The 19,242-nt window shown below is 52.4% G+C and overlaps 2 protein-coding genes across 2 annotated transcripts in view; both read right to left on the reverse strand.

Moving 5' to 3' along the window:
* LOC137454421 (zinc finger protein 850-like) overlaps positions 1-19,242 on the reverse strand; it is a 345,652-nt gene that overhangs the window by 220,924 nt on the left and 105,486 nt on the right. The window lies entirely within an intron of this gene.
* On the reverse strand, positions 4,497-5,084 carry LOC137454388 (olfactory receptor 14J1-like). Its single transcript, XM_068164434.1, has one exon. It carries the CDS (start codon positions 5,082-5,084, stop codon positions 4,497-4,499), a length of 588 nt encoding a protein of 195 aa, XP_068020535.1.

Genomic DNA, 19,242 nt, shown 5'->3' on the forward strand with positions numbered 1-19,242 from the left:
CACCACAGTATTTTGGTGCCCAACATGAGGCTTGGACATTAATATTGCCTTTGGAGAGTAATACTTTGTCTGAAAGAAAGGGATTGGAAGTAGAGATGGCAGTTTTGAAGAATCTGATGTTCCAAGGTTTTGCATGGGTGTTTGGCTGGAGCTTTTGTCAGGGCCTAGCACCACACAGAACCCAGCAGAGGATGAGGATGACTCAGAACAGGAAATAATAACTCTTACATCTCTGCCCAGAAAGGAATTAAGGCAAACTTGACTGGAATATGCAAGGAAAGAGGGTGAGCCAAGACTAAGCTGGGCCCTGAGATGCTGGGACGAGGGGATGGACACAGTGGACCTGGATAAGAGGGAGGCAAAGCTTTTAGGCTTCCTCATGATGCTGATCTGGACAAAGAGTTAGCCAAACTCAATGGAACACACACTCTCTGGGCCCAGATCCTCAATGCCATCAAGAGCCGGTACCACTCATAAGATGACCTGCCCTGGGCCCCAGTTAGATAGACAACTATGGAACAGGGCATTGGGTATCTGAGACAGATGGCTGTGCTGGAAATAATTTATGGGGATGGCCAGCTCCCCTCAGACCCAGATGAGGTGCCCATGAGATGGCCCTTCATAAAGAAACTCACCGAGGGTGCAAAGAAAAGGGAAGCCTGTTTGGGTTGCTGACCTGTGGCAAGACATCGCTGCCCACCTGGACAGGCTGCCAATAAAGGTATGGCACATCGATGCACACATCCCCAGGAGCAGAGCCACAGAGGAGCACAAGCACAACCACCAAGCAGACCTGGCTGCTAAAATCTCCCAAATAGATTTGGACTGGGAGCACAAGGGTGAGCTGTTCTTAGCTCGCTGGGCCCAGGACACTTCTGGACACCAAAGGAGAGATGCCACATCCTGGTGGGCTGGGGACAGATCAGTGGACATCTCTATGGAGGCCATCTCACAGGTTATCCATGAGTGTGACATCTGTGCTGCCATCAAGCAGGCCAAGTGCATGAAGCCTCTGTGGTATGGGGGGAGATGGTGGAAATAGAAGTATGGGGAGGCCTGGCAGATCAACTACATCACCCTTCCTGGGTCTCACAGTGGCAAACAGCACCTACTGACCATGGTGGAGGCAAGTACAGGGTGGCTGGAAACCTACCCAGCACCTCATGCCACTGCCTGCAACACCATCCTGGGCCTAGAGAGACATGTCCTGTGGAGACACAGCACCCCTGGGAGGATTGAATGGGACAATGGAAGCCACTTCAAGAACCATCTCCTAAGGGACTGGGCAAAGGAACATGGGATTGAGTGGATTTACCACATCCCAACCCCTGCACCTGCTGCGGGGATGGTTGAGTGCTCAAGGCCTGTGCCCAGTTTGGCCTCATCCCCAAAGGAGCTTCAGAGGCCCTGGGTCAGAAGGTGCAAGGAGCTGACTGCACAGTGCTGGCCCAAGGGCTTGCCCTATTCAGTACTATTCAGTATTCCTAAGGTTGGAAGAGACCTCAAAGATCATCGAGTCCAACCTGTCGCCACAGACCTCATGACTAGAGTAGGGAGGACACTACTGCCCACTGCAGGCTTGAACTCACGACCTTCCCATTAAGGGTCTGATGCACTACCAAGCTGAGCCACCCTGCTCACCAAGCTGAGCCACCCTGCTCACCCAGCTGAGCCACCCTGCTCACCAAGCTGAGCCACCCTGCTCACCCTGAGGGATGCCACTGGGAAGTGGCTGCCAGGAGGACTCTGCCCTGGTGACTTTTGGGCTTGATGCACCACTCACCCTCCCACCCAACACCTCATCCATTCCTTCAGTCCTGCTGTCCCCAGTCTGGCTCTACAGAGACCATAGGAGACCATGGCAATGACCTGGCTAAGTTCCAGGGACCAAACATCTCCTTCTTGCCCCTGCCCAGACAGGTTTGATGATCTCTCTTGTCCTTCAAGGGCCTGCAGATGGCTGCAGCAGTGTCTGACCTACCACTTTTAACCCAGCACCACGACTGTTCTGAGGGTGACCAGCCTGGACTATGCCCCAGCCTTCTTCTTGGCCTTCCTGAAGCTGCCTTTCCCAAGGAACAAGAACCTCTCTAATGGCTCTGTGCACATTTCAGGGTACAGCCCAGGAAGGGTGATGTGAACAGACAGCAACATTTACAATGAGCCTGTGCAGGACACCTGAGAGGAATCTCCCTGGGGCAGTGAGGTTTGTGCTGCAGTCACACACAGAAATGTCACAGAATCACAGGATGTGAAGGGCTGGAAGGAACCTCCAAAGAAGTCCAACCCCCTGCCAGAGCAGGACCATAGAATCTAATGCAAGATGCACAGGAAGGCATCCAGATGGGTCAGGAAAATCTCCAGAGAAAGAGACTCCACAACCTCTCTCGGCAGCCTGTTCCAGTGCTCTGTGACCCTCACAGTGAAGAAATTCCTCCTCATGTTGAGGTGGAACCTCCTGTGCTGTAGTTTATATCCACTGCCCCTTGTCCCATCCCAAGGTGCAACTGAGCAGAGCCTGTCCCTGTCCCTTCCTTCCTGAACCCCAGGCCTCAGATATTTATAAATATTTATTAAATCCCCTTTCAGTCTTCTCCTCTCCAGACCAAACAGCCCCAGGGCTCTCAGCCTCTCCTCCCCAGGCAGTGCTGCAGTCCCTTCAGCATCCCTGTAGCCCTCCCTTGGACTGTCTCCAGCAGATCCCTGTCCCTCCTGAACTGGGGAACCCAGAACTGGATGCAATATTCCAAGTGTGGCTTCACCAGGGCAGAGTAGAGGGGGAGAATACCCTCCCTGGATGTGCTGGACACACTCCTCCTAATGCACCCCAGGACCCCATTGGCCTTCTTGGCCACCAGGGCACATTGCTGTCCCATGCAGAACTTGCTGTCCACCTACACTCCCAGGTCCTTCTCCACAGGGCTGCTCTCTAGCAGATCACCTCCCAGCCTGTACTGCTGCAGTTTATTCTTCCTCCCCAGGAGCAGGACTCTGCTCTCATCCTCGTTGAACCTCATGAGGTTCCTCTCTGCACAGCTCTCAGTCCATCCAGGTCTGTGAATGGTTGCACTGCCTTCAGGGGTCTCAGCCAAGCCTCCCAGTTTAGTATTGCCAGCAAACTTAGTGAGCAGACTCTGTCTGTCCACTCATCATTGATGAAGATATTGAACAGGACAGGACCCAGCACTGATCCCTGGGGGACTCCACTGGTTACAGCTCTCCAGCTGGACCTGGCACCATTGACCACCACTCTTTGGACTCTATTTTATAACCAGTTCCTGATCCATCTCACTGTCTGCTCTTCCATCCCACACTTCCTGAGCTTACTCACAAGGATGTTATGGGAGGCAGTGTCAAAAGCATTACTAAGGTCAAGGTAGACTACATCTACTGTCAGGGCTCTGCCAGGCATTGTGAACTCCTTTTGCACCTCAGGATGTTCATACAGAGTCTTTCCCTACCACTTACACAAGCTCTGCACTGCAGCAGCCTCTCAGAGGCTGGGAGGCTTCTCACACCTCCACTGCCTTGGTACCCCAGCAACAGCTGATGGTGTTTGTGCTCACTCAGGGTCCTCTCACCCCACACACCATGGCCATGCTTGCATTTCATCTGTGCAATGCCAGCAGCCACTGCTGACCTCCTGAGCCTGTGACCTGCAACTGGGGGACAAAAAACTTTGCAAGTTGTGGTGAAAGACCAGTGGTGGAAATGGTAGTGAGAGGCTCATCCAGGGTGACTGCCCTGGGACAACTTCCCCAGAGTGTGCAGTGAACAGAGACACAGATCAGAGCCTGCTCTGCTGCTCCTTCAGGCCTTTTGCAGGAGGCCTGTCTGTGCCAGGACACTCCTGTGTGCCCCAGCCCTGCACATTCACGCTTTGGCTGTTCCCTGCTGTTTGCATCCCTGGGACACTTTCTTGGGCCTGCTCTAGAGAGAAACTTTGGATGAAGCCCTAAGCCTTCAGACTCTGCCCTGAGCAGATCATCTGTCTTTGTGGAACTCCTCTTGGGGACCAGCTCATAGTAGTTCCCATGGCCTGTCCCTGCCTGTGGTCACAGGACTGGCATGCAGCACAACAATGACCAAGCTGCCACAGCACTCAGGCCTTGCACTGACCCAGAAGAGGCTGGAAATGGAAAGAGAACAGCCCTGGAACTAAGTCCAGGTGCTAGTGCTCCCTGGCAATGCTGCTATGCTGGTACTCTTTGTCCCTCTGCCTCTGCACACAGGACTTGTCCTGAAGCTCCAGAGGAGGCTTGGAGGAAGGTTCTCAAGAAACAAAACTGTTACTGAAAGGCTCTTTATTTTGTTTAACTGAACAAGGACACAGACCCTGGGACACAAACACCAGATCAATAAAACAAAGCAGAGAGTGAATTAGCACAGGGATGTCAACATTATAAACAGGAAAATCCACCACCACAAAGTACAAAAGCCAGGCTGGGCCTGCGCTGAGTGACATCAGAACTGCTCTGCAGGAGAAGACAAAGAGTTTATTGCTTCTGAAACTGTCCAATGATCAGTTTGCTCAGGGCAGCCTTGAGCTCCTGGTTCCTCAGGCTGTAGATGAGGGGGTTCACTGCTGGAGGCATCACCGAGTACAGAACAGCCAGTAACAGATCCAGGGACAGGGAGAAGGTGGAGGAGGGCTTCAGGTAGGCAAAAAAGGCAGTGGTGAGAAACAGGGAGACGACAGCCAGGTGAGGGAGGCAGGTGGCAAAAGCTTTGTGGCGTCCCTGCTGAGAGGGGATCCTCAGCACTGCCCTGAAGATCTGCACATAGGACACCACAATCAACACAAAACAGACAAAGACTAAGGAGACACTGGCCACAATAAGCCAAAGTTCCCTGAGGTAGGATGTGGAGCAGGAGAGCTTGAGGATCTGGGGCACTTCACAGAAGAATTGGTGCAGAGCATTTCCTTGGCAGAGGGGCAGGGAAAATGTATTGGCTATGTGCAGCAGAGCATTGAGAAAGCCACAGCCCCAGGCAGCTGCTGCCAGGTGGAGACAAACTCTGCTGCCCAGGAGGGTTTCATAGTGCAGGGGTCTGCAGATGGCAACATAGCGATCGTAGGACATGGTGGTGAGGAGAAAATATTCTGCTGTCATGAAAAAGAGAAAAAAAAGTACTTGTGCAGCACATCCTGCATAGGAGATGTCCCTGGTGTCCCTCAAGGAATTGAACATGGACATGGGAACAGTCGTGGAGATGGTACCCAGATCAAGGAGGGCAAGGTTGAGGAGGAAGAAGTACATGGGGGTGTGGAGGTGGTGGTCCCAGGCTATGGTGGTGATGATGAGGCCATTGCCCAGCAGGGCAGCCAGGTAGATGGCCAGGAAGAGGCAGAAGTGCAGGAGCTGCAGCTGCCTTGTGCCTGGGAATGGCAGGAGGAGGAAGTGAGTGATGGAGCTGCTGTTGGCCATCTGCTGCCTCTGGCCATGGAGACCTGTCCAAGGAGGGAAAGGCAGTGACAAGTTAGGGCACATTTCTTTCAGCCTCATGTAACCCCTCAGCTCATTCCTCATCACTACCAATCCATGGCAGAGTCAGAACCTCTGCCTCTGGAGTTACAGCAGAAAGCGACAAACAGCCCAGTCCCAGCAAAGAAGAGTCCCATTGAGAAGTGGCCTGCAGTGCTGCAGAGACAGTGAAGGGAAGAGAGAAAGGCAGAGGGGCTGGGGGTGAAGCCTTCTCCTTACCCAGCTCTGTTCACTGCTGCTCACATGGTGAAACTCAAGGGCTTTGGTCCTCCTTCTGTGAGCACATTCCAGGAGCCTTCAGCTGAGCATCAGCTGCCAAGATGGAGATGCCTCCAGGAGCTACAGCTGCAGTGTCCTGCACCCACAGCCTCAATCTATCAGTGACTGCAGTGTCTTCTCCTCCAGTGAGTTCTCAGTCACCCTCCCAGTCCTGGCCACCTTGAAGCTCTCTCTGCCTTCCTCATCTCCCTGAGATCCTCTGGCAGTGTTCTCAGCCCTGCTGTGCTATTCTGCTCCTGGCCAGAGCTGTCTCCTCAAGTGCTGCCTGCTTGCCAGTAGTTCCTTCTAGCCCAGGAGTCCAGCCCAATAGGGCAGCAGAGGACCAGCCCAAGGTGTTTTAATGACTCTTCTGGTGGCTTTTGGTACCCTGTAACCCTCAGGGATTGAGAAGAAGCTGATGAAACCTCTCCAGAAGTCAAAGTCAGATTCAAACTCTGAACTTTCTTCTACTCTTAATGGGTCCCAGTGAAGCATACTGGGAAAGGGTCCCCAGGGTCTGGTTAGAGCAGAAGGAAACACTGGATGCAAGGGAAGCTTCACTGGAGGCACTGAAGTATCTCCAGGCTGTGTTGAGAGCAGAGAACTGAGGCAGTGCTGACAGGTCAGGACAAGCAGCTCAAGGTGGCTCTGCTGCTGAGCAAACCTGGAGGGGTTTCATTGATCCAAAGGGCCAAGCCCTGACCCCCAGCCCCTGGCAAGGCAGATCCTGTCCCTCACCTGTGGCTCTGGTTCTGCTGGGGGCAGTGGGGAGTGAGGGAGAGCAGTGACCAGGGTAGGACCTTGTCAGGTTTTGCTGTGGTTTGCTTGCAAAGAGACAACTCCTGCTGAAAAGGAATGAAATGTACCTTTAAAAATAATTTCTATCAGATGCTTTGTGCAATAAAAATCTCTCCAACTAGCTGCAGAAACCTTGGCAATAATTAGAGGTTCAGCAGTATTTAATGAGCCCCATGGAGTATTTGGGGCTGATTACATCATCCTTAGATACTGCCAGGAGACTCTGCCAAGGTACTGCCAAGAAGCCTCTCAAGAAGTCCAAGTCAGAAGAAAACTCCAAAGTACCTTGAAGCACTGATTGGCCTCACTGAGGCTTGTTACTGACAAAGGCTCCCCAGGGACTCGTTAGAGCAGCTTGTTAGAGGCCAGGATTGCAGGGAGACAAAGGCAAAGTACAGGGGAGAAAAACTTGCCTTTGGTCTAGGAAGCAGAAAGGCCAAGCCCTGACCACTGCCCTTGCAATAGCAGATCCTGAAAGCCTCAAAGCAAAGTTTTTCCTCACAGGCCTTGGTGGCAGAGGCAACTGCCAGAGCCAAGGGGACAAAGACCTTGGTCCTGTTGGGCCTCTCAGCCTTGCCAGAGCCCTTGGTCGTCCCTACTGCAGCCTGTCCTCCACTGTCCCATGCCTGCAGCTCTTTCCCTTCAGGCGGCTGACACCACTCTTGCTTCCCCACTCATCTCTCCCCCTGCCATTTCCATCCCTTCCCTGAGCTGTCTTAGCTCTTCCTGCCATTTCCTGACACCTCTGGATGGCCTCATGCATAGCAGCTCTGCCCTTTGAGGGACATTTCTTTGGCCTCATCTCCACAATGAACCTTCCATGCTGTACTTTGCGGAGGTATTGGTCTCTCTTCACTCCCCAGAAGAGCTCCATCCTCTCTGAAATCACCCTTCAGCCATGTGCACACTGCTATGGCCATGCCCTGAGCCTCCATTCAGCAGGCTGAAGCAGCCCAGGTCTGTCAGCCTCTCCACAGTGATATCAGCCCCCATCCTGGCTGATTCTATTGTAATATTTATATAATTCATATATCATATTCATAGATCAATAACCTCTTCATCCCACCTTGCTGCTAGGAAAGGTTATGGAGCAGGTCATGTTGCACTTACAAGATAACCAGGTGACCAGGCCCAGTCAGCAGGGGTTTATGAAAGGCAGGTCCTGCCTGACTAATCTGATCTCCTTCTACAGTAAGGTGACCTGGCTAGGGGGTGAGGGCAGAGCCATGGACACTGTCTGCCTGGACTTTAGTGAAGCCTTTGACACTGTCTGCCTGACACAAAGGAGAGAGAGCAGGCAGGACAGTTATGAAACAGCAAACCTCTGCACTATTACAATGCAGTCTGCTCCCCTGCCAATAGAATCAAATGACCATTTGGATTGTCAGCTGGGGAAGTTCTGTTATTCAGCTGCTTAGACTACCAAATTATTTGGAGCATTTCCATGTCGGGAAAGATGAACCAAAACTTGCCCCAGCTCACTTAGAAAAGGGAAAATCTCCCAGGGATGCCCAGAAACTACACTCCCCAAAGACCAAAGAAGAGGAGCTGAAATTCCTTAGGTTCCATGCTAGCAGGGAGCAGCGTTTTGCCAGGCAGAGGGACAAATCCTGAGTGAGCCAAGCCCCCAGGAACCATCCCCTGGTAGTGAGAAGTTGCTACCAGTCCCAATGCCACTTTGCAAAGCCCCAGGACAATCTGCAGAGCCTGGGAAGAAGCTTCCAGAGCTGCCTGCTGTAGTGCTGCAGCCAGAGCAGTTAGCAACCCAAACCTTGTTGGCTAGCATGCAGCAGCAGCACCCTCCCACCCCTGCTTGGGTGCAACTCAGTGAGTGCTTTACTGCCTCCTTTGTTTGATGGTTCTTGTGGATGTGGTGAAGGCACATTGCGCCCAGAATTATGCCCCAGATACTGAAACTTGTCCCAGCATGTGTGGACACATTCCCCTCCTTTCCTGAGGGGAACAAAGGCCAAGGTGTTAGCCAGGCAGCACAAACAACTGCACACACCCATGGCATGGGATGCTGGTGCTGATACCAAGCATGGCTTCCTATAGGCTGAAGCCAGTTGTTTACAAGAGTGCTCACTGGCCACATCTGGCCTCAAGGAACTTGCAAGTATTGCCCCAACTTGTAAATAAGTTGCCCTCTTTCTCTTTGTCCCCTCTCTCCTTGCCTGAGCTGCTAAGCTTGTTGCCTACATGACACAGTCTTTGCTATTAAGCTCATCAGTATGAAGTCTTCACACCTCCCATTACAGAATGAATGCTTTTATCACCTCCCAGTGCATGCTGGGTCCTAGGATGTCCTCCCAGTACAGCCTGGGCCCCTCCCATCCTCTCTACTCAGTCCCCTGCTCAAATGCAGTGGAGCAGAGCCAATCCCTCACCTCACCCCTTACACCTCAGCCCCTCCCATACCCACCACTGACCCTGACTCTGCCCCCATTGCTCATCATGCCTCCAGCCTTTACCCTTGGCATTGACCCTTGGGTCTCAACCCAGCCACAACCCAACCTCTGCCTCTCAGAACTGGCCCTCAGCTGAGCCCTTCCCAGAACACTCAGCAGGACATCTGAAGGAAGGAGACTTCTTAACTTTCTCACTAATGGTTAGAAACTCTCCCACTGGTTCAGAGCTTAGCTTTCTGACATCAAGAAAGTAAACCTGGAGCTTGGGAGAGCAAATGGAGCTAGAGCAGCAGATGGCAGCTCTAGACAGAGAGAGAAATAAGGCTGAGTCTGGAAAGCAGGCTGGGTTCTCACACCCCTGGGCCTCACTAACAAGAGAAGGACAGTTCTGTGGGATTGGCAGAGGACCAACAGGAACAACCACAAGACAGAAGACATGGGGACTGCAATGCTGTTAAAAGGACATGAGGTGGCAGCAAAGACCAAGACATGGAAGGACTTTGTCTATCAAATAAGATTTTATCCTTCCAATACCTGTGTGTTACTGAGTCCTAGATGAGGACCATGGTTAACCTTTGCAGCACAGCTACATTTTGGAGTGAGCATTCCATGTCCATGCAGGTTAGTGAAGGATACTGCTGAATGGCTATGGGAGGCACTGAGTTTGATTTCCTCACTTCACATTCAAGACCTTCCCAGGACCCTTCAAGGACACCTCCCTGAAGTGGGCACATGGCTTCATCCCTGGCCCTGGGGAAGAAATGCCCCCAAAAGTGGCCTTTTGGGAAAGAAATGTCAAAGAAAAAGCAGCAAGAGACAATACTTTATTAGGGTTGGGGTTTCCATTCTGATTATGCATTATCCTTGGTTTGAAGTTTTTCTTTTACCTCTAGGAAACCCCTAGTGTTGGGGGGAAAGCAGCCAAATCCCAGCCCAGCTGCAGCGGTGGCAGTGGCTGTGCTGACTCAGCACTGTCATTACTCTCCTCAGCACTGGCTGGTGCTGAGAAGGGCAGGGGCACATTTGCTTCTGAGGAAAGAAGGTGTAAAAGAGGAGATTGCAGTTCAGTCTGCTGGAGAAGGCCCCCCGGGGGGGTCACGTTTGGCCTGGCAGAGCCGGAGTTGGTGTATTGCTGTGTCCCCTGGGGCACGCTGGTCACCGGCGTGGGGGTGAATATGCCAGGTGAGGGAGGAGCTGCGGATGAAGCGCTTGCTGCAGCCTGTGAAGGTAAAGGGCTGACACCGGTGTGGGTGCAGCGGTACTGGCTAAGGGTGGCCATCTGGGTGGAGCTCTTGCCTGAGACAGCTCAGAGGTGCAGCTGCTTCTGGCTGTGGACGCAGCAGTGCTGGATGAGGTTGGAGCTGAGGGTGAAGCTCTTGCCGTAGTCCCCACAGAGAGGGCTGGGCACTGGGCTGGGGGCAGTGGGGCTTCAGCAGCTCCAGCAGCTGGGTGGGAAGCTTTGCCCACCCTCAGGGCATTGATGTGGCTGCTTGGGTGGCACAGAGGGGCTGATATGGGTTTGCCCTCTTCCTCCTCTTCATCTTCCTCCTCCTATGGTTCATTCTTCTCCTATTCCACATCCTAATCTTCTTCCCCATCATCACCTTTGTCTTCCTCCTCCTCCTCCTAATCCTCACATACTTCATCCTTCCTGTCCTCATCCATGTCTTCATCAACCACTTTACTATTCCTCAAGGCTGAGCTTTGATTCCTCCAAGTTATTCTTCAGGTGATTCTTCTCCTCCAAGATCTTGTCCAGGTCCTTCTGGGAGGCCATGCTGCTGAGAGGAATGGTCACCCCTGTGCTCTTGGGCAATTCCTTGGGGACCAAATGACTGAGAAGAAAGGACACTGTGTGTGACTTCTTGCAATGGAGGGACTCCTGTTCTGAGTCCCCTGGTTGTAGTGCTAATGGGGCTGACACCCACAGGATGTAGCCATCCCATCTCTCTCCCTCTGGCCATGCAACTGATACCTGATCACCTGGGACTCAGGGAGATGACACACAGCCAATGACCCTCAGTGCTCCACAAGTGGTGAAGTGGGGTTTGGGAGGAGGGTCTAGAGGGGGTTGGGAGGTGCTCAGGGGTCAGCTGGAGCCTGGGATCTTGCTGCTGTCCCAAAGTTGGGGTCTTTACCTTCTGGCCTGTTGCAAGGAGCAGATCTGCAAACTTTGCTCCTCCCCAGCACAAAGGAGCAGGGCTGATGGAGAGAAGAGAAGGATATGACCCCAGGCAGAGAGAAGTAAAGGGTTCAGAAGAGAGGACTGACCTGCAAGGAATGGCTCAGCCCTGACCAGGGCTCTCCCAGCCTTGCACTGCTCTCCCTATGGCTTGGAGGTTGATCACCTCCTGCCAGCTCAGTGCATCTGTGCTTGGATCACAGCCAACAGGAAGCTGATAGAAAACTCTGAAGGTCAAAAACTTCAGGGTCTGTGCAAGTGGCAAAAGAACCCAAGATGATTCAGCATCCAAGGTTCTCCAGATCAGAGAAACAATCAAGGATCTCCACCTCTAAAAACAGTGACCCTAAAGCCAGAGCCTTGGAGCTCTCCTGGATCACGGCAGCTGTGTCCAGCATCTCCCCCACTCAGACATCTCTCAGGCACAACCTTCACCAAGGGCCAGCACCAAGTCAGACTTCTCCAGGCTCAGTTCTTTTGCCCTAAGAATGCCAAAGCTCTGTGAGTGTTTGCCCTGAGCTCCAGGAGGAGGAAACTGAACTCCAGGGCACCCTCTGCCAGCCACCTCTCCACCTCTCTGTGTCTTTGGACAGACACCTTTGTTGTCACCAGGGACAAGGTTTCTATCTGCACTGAACCCAGCCAGCTCTGTCCCTGTGTCTGTGTGCTTGGTGCTTCTCTCCAGGCACAGCCATAGAAATAGATTTGAATTCAGGATCCCTTGCAGTCAGTCAGGGTCTGCCTTGTCCTTAGCCACTCTGTCATTCAGAGGCTCTGTGATTAGAGCACATTCTGCTGGATCACCTTGTAAGCCCCAGGTGGGCAGTGACAGCAATGGGGAGGTTGGGGAGGGTGAGGAGCAAAGTTGTCCACTCAATGTCAGACTGAAGGACAGATGTTCCTGCAAGTGCAGATGTCCTGCTGAGACACCCTGGGTCAGTGTCACTTGGGGAATTATCATCTCTGCTCTGAACTGAAATGGAGTAAAATATTTTATCTTTGACATACAAAATTGAGCTTTGTGAGGTGCACTTTGAAATCCTGAAGAGGATTGCAGAGACACAAACATCTCCTTAGGGCACTTGGGACTCATTGCAGGAACCTCAGGTACTGAGAGAAGACTGAAGAAACTTCTGAAGAAGTCAGAAGGAAAACACAAAGTACCTTGAAGCACTGATTGGCCCCACTGAGGGGCATTACCTACAAAGCCTCCCAAGGGCTCCTTAGAGCAGCTCAGTGGAGGCCATGATTGCAGCAGACAAAGGCAAAGTGCAGGAGAGCAAACTCTGGGTTTGGTTTATGGAGCAGAAAGGCCAAACCCTGACCACAGTGCCTGGGCAGGCAGATCCTGTCCCTCATGTGTGGGTCAGGGCTCCTCAGGTGCTGTGGGCTGTGGGGTTTGTGATGCTGAGAGAAGGACAATGGGATGAGAGTCCCCAGCCTTCCTGGGGGTGTTTAAGGAGGCACTGAGGACCCCCTGGTGCCTTAGGAAGTCTCCTCACAGCCCTTGGTGGTGGATGATTGCCACAGTCAAGAAGGCAAAGCTTTGGGTTCTCCTGATGTCTTCCAGCCTTGCCAGTGATTATTGCCATCCCCACCACAGGTTGTCCTACAATGTCCCACACCTGGGTTTGGTTTCTGCAGCAGAAAAGCCAAGCCCTGACCACAGAGCCTGGGCAGTCAGATCCAGAGAGTCTCAAGATAAAGTTTCCTCTCCCTGGCCTTGGAGGCAGAGCCAACTGCCATAGACAGGAGGAGAAAGACCTCAGTCCTGTTGAGCTTTCAGCCTTGCAGGTGGTGCTACATTGCCCTATGCCTGCAGCTCTTTCCCCTCATGCTCTTGACATCCATCTTACTTTCCTAGCAGCTCTCACCATGACATTTCTGTACCCTCCCTGCTCTGTCTCTATTCTCTATGGCCACTTCTTGAAATACAGAGCCAGGGCCTCTTGGATCACAAGGATTCCCTTTGAGTGACTTTTCTTTATCCTCACCTCCTGTGTGCTCTCAGGAGTAAAAAAAAGAGGATCTGCCTGGCCTCAAACCACAACACCTCCACTCTGAACCCTGAAATTTGCACACTATGGAAGTTTTCTTCCCTTCCCACAACCACCAGAAGCTGCATCATCCCCAGATTTCAAGCAGGTGCACACTGCATCTGTAGTGCCCTGAGCTTTGACTTCAACCAGCTCCTTCAGTTGCTCTTCATCAGATTTATTCTCCAGGCCCTTCCCCAGCTCCTTGCCCTCCTCTGCCCTGGCTCCACCACCTCCACATCTCTCTTGGATAGAGGTGCCCAAAACTGGACACAACACTCAAGGTGTGGCCTCCCCAGAGCTGAGTCCCAGGGGACAGTCACCTCCCTGCTCCTGCTGGACACAGCATTTGTGACCCCAGCCAGGATGTCTTTGGCTTTCTTGGCCACCTGGGCACACTGCTGGCTCCTATTCAGACACTTGTCCATTAGCACCCCCAGGTCCCTTTCTGCCAGACAGCTCTCCAGCCACACTGCCCCTGGAGCATTGCTTGGGGTTGTTGTGACCCAAGTGCAGGACCTGGCACTTGGCCATCTTGAAGCTCTTCCTGGGAGCATTGGCCATGGATCCAATCTATCCAAGTCCCTCTGCAGAGCCTCCCTACCCTCATGAAGATCAACTCTGCCACCTGCCTTGGTGTCATCTGCTGACTCACTGCTGACACACTCTGTGTCTTCATCAAGGTCATCAATAAAGATGTTAAGCAGAAGTGGTCCCAACACTGAGCCCTGAGGAGCACCACTTGTGACCTGCCACCAGCTGTATTTAACTCCATTGACCACCACTCTTTGGGCCCTTTCACACATCCAGGGCTGTATCCAGCAGAGCATTGCTCATCCAAGCCAGGAGCAGCCAGTTTGACTGCAAGAATCATGTGGGGAGCAGTGCCAAAGGCTTTTGGAAAGTCCAGGGAGACAATAGCCACAGCCTTTCCCTCATCCAACAGTCACTCATCCTATCAGAGATGGAGAACAGGTGGGTCAGGCAGGAGGGATTCAGGCAGTACTGGGAGGGGATGAGGGGATCCAGTTTTACTTCATTGAGGCCAAATCTTTACTGGGATCATCGAATCATAGAATGGTCTGGCTTGGAAGGGACCTCCAAAAGTCATCCAGTCCAACCCCTGCAGACAGAAAGGGATATCCTCAACTAGATCAGGTTGCCTAGAGCCCTGTCCAGCCTCATCTTGAATATCTGCAGGGATGGGGCCTCAACCACCTCCCTGAGCTACTTGTTCCAGTGTTCCACCTCCCTCATGGTAAAAAATGTCTTCCTCACTTCCAGTGTAAATCTACTCTGCTCTAGTTTGATGCCATTGCCTCTGGTGCTGTCCCTGCAGGCCTTTGCTGAAGGACCCTGCTCTTGCTCTTGTTGAACCTCATGAGGGTCACCTGGGCACCACCTCTCCAGCTTGTCCAGGGCGCTCTGGATGCCATCCTCTCCCTCTGGCATATCAACAGCAGCACTCAGCTTGGTGCCATCTGCACACTTGCTGATGGTGTCTCCATCCCTCAGTCTATAGCACTGATAAAAATATTAAACAGCACAGGATGGGATGAGTGGAATCAGTTTTTACTGGGAAAGTGCTGGAACTGAACTTGGTGATGTTAATGGGAACCAGTTTGAAATAGGAGATGGCCCAGACTGGACTCTGGTGTGATTAGGGTATGGAGTTGTGACTGTTACAAAGACCTGTCTGTACTGGGAGTGCATAAGGGGATTAAGGTTTTAGTGAGACAAAGCCCAAAGAACATATGGAGGGATGAAAAGGGTCCTGTTTGGACTGGGACAGGGCCCAGACTGTACTGGGAGGGCATGAGGGTGTGCAGTTTGTACTGGGATGGATGCAGATGGTACTGGGGAGCGAGCCAGGGGATACATTCTATGCTGGGATGGGACCCAGACTATAGAGGAAGAAGACAATATGATTCAGCTTGTACTGGCATGAGGCCAGATCTATATTGGGAGGGGTGAAAGGAACCATGTTTAGACTGAGTCTATACTAGAAAGGGCTCAGGGTATCCAGTTTGGACTCTGAGTAGGAGCAGTCTGTAATGGGAGAGGGTTGGGCTGTGAAGACATGAGGAGACCTCCTGTTCTGATGGCAGTGCTACTCTGGAGCACAGCTCTCTCCCACAAGCAGCCCTAGACTCTCCCTGACTACAGTCCCAGCACTGTCACACAGCAGCACAGTACAGAAGCTGCCAGAGCACTCAGGCCTTGCCTAAGCACAGAGGCTCAGCAGGAGAGGGTGGAAGGGAAAAAAGAGTAGCTCAGCCCAAGCTCTGGGGCTCTCTGGTACTGCTGCTGTGCTGGGACTCTGCCCCTCCACCTCTGCACACAGGCACTGCCCTGCAGCTCCACAGAAGCCCTGCAGGAAAGAACTCACAAACAACTCCCTGCAGAGTCCTTTATTGTGTTGACCACGCAGGGAGCACAGCTCCTCATGTCTGCAGCCTCTGGGTCACACCAGACAGGATAACACTGAACCAGAAATGGTCTGAAGACAAACATTTGTGTTTGGACAACATTCTCACAAGAAGAATAGCACCAGCAGCGGCCAGAACTCCAGCAGCCAGGCTGGGCCTGCACTGAGTGACATCAGAACTGCTCTGCAGGAGAAGACAAAGAGTTCTTCCGAAAGCATCCAGGGATCAGTTTGCTCAGGGCAGCCTTCAGCTCCTGGTTCCTCAGGCTGTAGATGAGAGGGTTCACTGCTGGAGGCACCACTGAGTACAGAACCGAAGCAAGTAAATTCTGGGATCGGGAGGTGAATGAAAGGGGCTTCAGGTAGGCAAAGATGCCAGTGATGAAAAACAGGGAGACCACAGCCAGGTGAGGGAGGCAGGTGGCAAAGGCTTTGTGGTGTCCCTGCTGAGAGGGGATCCTCAGCACTGCCCTGAAGATCTGCACATAGGACACCACAATGAACACAAAACAGACAAAGACTAAACAGGCACTGGCCACAAGAAGCCAAACCTCCCTGAGGTAGGATGTGGAGCAGGAGAGCTTGAGGATCTGGGGGATTTCACAGAAGAACTGGTGCACAGCATTGCCCTGGCACAGGGGCAGGGAAAATATATTGGCTGTGTGCAGCACAGCATTGAGAGCTCCAAAGGCCCAGACAGCTGCTGCCAGGTGGAGACAAACTCTGCTGCCCAGGAGGGTCTCATAGTGCAGGGGTCTGCAGATGGCAACGTAGCGATCGTAGGACATGGTGGTGAGGAGAAAATACTCTGCTGAAAGGAAAAATAGGATTAAAAAGACTTGTGCAGCACATCCTGCATAGGAGATGTCCCTGCTGTCCCTCAGGGAATTGGACATGGATTTGGGGACAGTGGTGGAGATGGCACCTAGATCAAGGAGGGCAAGGTTGAGGAGGAAGAAGTACATGGGGGTGTGGAGGTGGTGGTCCCAGGCTATGGTGGTGATGATGAGGCCATTGCCCAGCAGGGCAGCCAGGTAGATGGCCAGGAAGAGCCAGAAGTGCAGGAGCTGCAGCTGCCTTGTGCCTGGGAATGGCAGGAGGAGGAAGTGGGTGATGGAGCTGCTGTTGGCCATCTGCTGCCTCTGGCCATGGAGACCTGTCCAAGGAGGGAAAGGCAGTGACAAGTTAGGGTACACTTCTCTGAGGCTCATTGTAAGCCCTGTCCCTGAGCTGCATGAGGAATGGATCAGCTCAGTCCCCATCACTACCAACCCATGGCAGAGTTCATCACAGCTTCAAATGCAGCAGGAACCCAGAATTGCCATGAAGATTCCTCTGGTGTCAGAACAGAAAGTGACCAACAGACCAATCCCAGAGAACAAGAGTCCCATCGTGGTGGGTTAAAATTTCCCCCCAGCATTAACTTTGCCAGAGAAGCTCAGTTAGAAGCAAATGAAGCTGTATTGACAAGCAAGAGCTACACTCTACAATGGAATGCAATGAACAGGTACAGAACATACAGGAGTGGCAATTGACCAAATGACACAACCCCCACCCCAGGTCAGAGACCAGGGAAGCTGTTACACTGCCCGTAATCCCTACCTCCCTGCTCCAAGAGAGAAAGGAGGAGTGGAGAGAGAAAAAAAACAGTGGGTTAGACTTAGCCAAGGCCAGCCAAAGCAGGTGATCTCTCCTGAGTGAAGCAAAACAGCTGAGATCAGAAGAGAAGAGAGAGAATTGTTATGGTACAGCTCCTCTGGTTCCAGATATTTATCCAATCAATTTGTTTAGAATAATCTTTTCTTTTCCTTTTCACACCCAAGAGTGATCTATTTATTTTGTTTCTACTTTTCTGCTCAAAATCTGTAACTAAATTTTAAAGGCATTGCCTAAAACCACCACACCCATGGAGAGGTGGAGAAACAGGGAGCAGGCCTGCAGTGCTGCAGAGACAGTGAAGGGAAGAGAGAAAGGCAGAGGGGCTGGGGGTGAAGCCATCTCCTCACCCAACTCTGCTCACTGCCGCTCACAGGATGGAACTGAAGGGCTTTGGTCGTCCTGTGTGCACACCCCAGGAGCCTTGAGCTGAGCATCAGCTGCCTAGATGGAGATGCCTCCAGGTGCTACAGCTGCAGTGTCCTGCACCCACAGCCTCACTGTGTCAGTGACTGCAGTGACTTCTCCTCCAGTGAGTTCTCAGTCACCCTCCCAGTCCTGGCCACCTTGAAGCTCTCTCTGCCTTCCTCATCTCCCTGAGATCCTCTGGCAGTGTCCTCAGCCCTGCTGTGCTGTGCTGCTCCTGGCCAGAGCTGTCTCCTGCAGCGCTGCCTGCTTGCTAGCAGTTCCTTCCAGCCCAGGAGTCCAGTCCAATAGGGCAGCAAATGACCAGCCCAAGGTGTTTTAATGACTCATATGGTAGCTTTTGTTGCCCTGCAACCCTTAGGGATTGAGAATAAGCTGATGAAACCTCTCCAGAAGTCAAAATCAGATTCAAACTCTGAAGTTTCTTCTACTCTTAATGGGACCCAATGAAGCATACTGGGAAAGGGTCCCCAGGGTCTGGTTAGAGCAGGAGACAGTGGATACAAGGGAAGCATCAATGGAGGCACTGAAGCATCTCCAGGCTGCGGTGAGAGCAGAGAACTGAAGCAGTGCTGACAGGTCAGGACAAGCAGCTCAAGGTGGCTCTGCTGCTGAGGAAACCTGGAGGGGTTTCATTGATCCAAAGGGCCAAGCCCTGACCCCCAGCCCCTGGCAAGGCAGATCCTGTCCCTCACTTCAGGGCTCAGGGCTCAGGGCTCTGCTGGGGGCAGTGGGGAGTGAGGATGAGCAGTGACCAAGGTAGGACCTTGTCAGGTTTTGCTGTGGTTTGCTTGCAAAGAGACAACTCCTGCTGAAAAGGAATGAAATGTACCTTTAAATACAATTTTTATCAGATGCTTTGTGCAATATAAACCTCTCCAATTAGCTGCAGAAACCTTGGCAATAATTAGTGGTTCAGCAGTATTTAATGAGCCCCATGGAGTATTTGGGGCTGATTACATCATCCTTAGGTACTGCCAGGAGACTCTGCCAAGGTACTGCCAAGAAGCCTCTCAAGAAGTCCAAGTCAGAAGAAAACTCCAAAGTACCTTGAAGCACTGATTGGCCTCACTGAGGCTTGTTACTGACAAAGGCTCCCCAGGGACTCGTTAGAGCAGCTTGTTAGAGGCCAGGATTGCAGGGAGACAAAGGCAAAGTCCAGGGCAGAAAAACTTGCCTTTGGTCTAGGAAGCAGAAAGGCCAAGCCCTGACCACTGCCCTTACAATAGAAGAACCTCAAAGCCAAGTTTCTCCTCACAGGCCTTGGTGGCAGAGGCAAGTGCCAGAGCCAAGGGGACAAAGACCTTGGTCCTGTTGGTCCTCTCAACCTTGCCAGAGCCCTTGGCCATCCCTACTGCAGCCTCTTCTACACTGTCCCATGCCTGCAGCTCTTTCCCTTCAGGCTGCTGACACCAATCTTGCTTCCCCACCCAGCTCTCCCCCTGCCATTTCCATCCCTTCCCTGAGCTGTCTCAGCTCTCCCTGCCATTTCCTGACACCTCTGGATGGCCTCATGCATAGCAGCTCTGCCCTTGGAGGGACATTTCTTTGGCCTCATCTCCAT

This window comes from Melanerpes formicivorus, unplaced genomic scaffold (assembly GCF_026170545.1).
Source record: "Melanerpes formicivorus ecotype bairdi unplaced genomic scaffold, bMelFor1.0.p_v2 SCAF_80, whole genome shotgun sequence".
NCBI classification, from domain to species: Eukaryota; Metazoa; Chordata; class Aves; order Piciformes; family Picidae; genus Melanerpes; species Melanerpes formicivorus.

What these genes read in the sequence shown, in the direction of transcription:
- LOC137454388 (XM_068164434.1), bottom strand. Translation starts at nt 5,084, where the DNA reads ATGTCCTACGATCGCTATGTTGCCATCTGCAGACCCCTGCACTATGAA.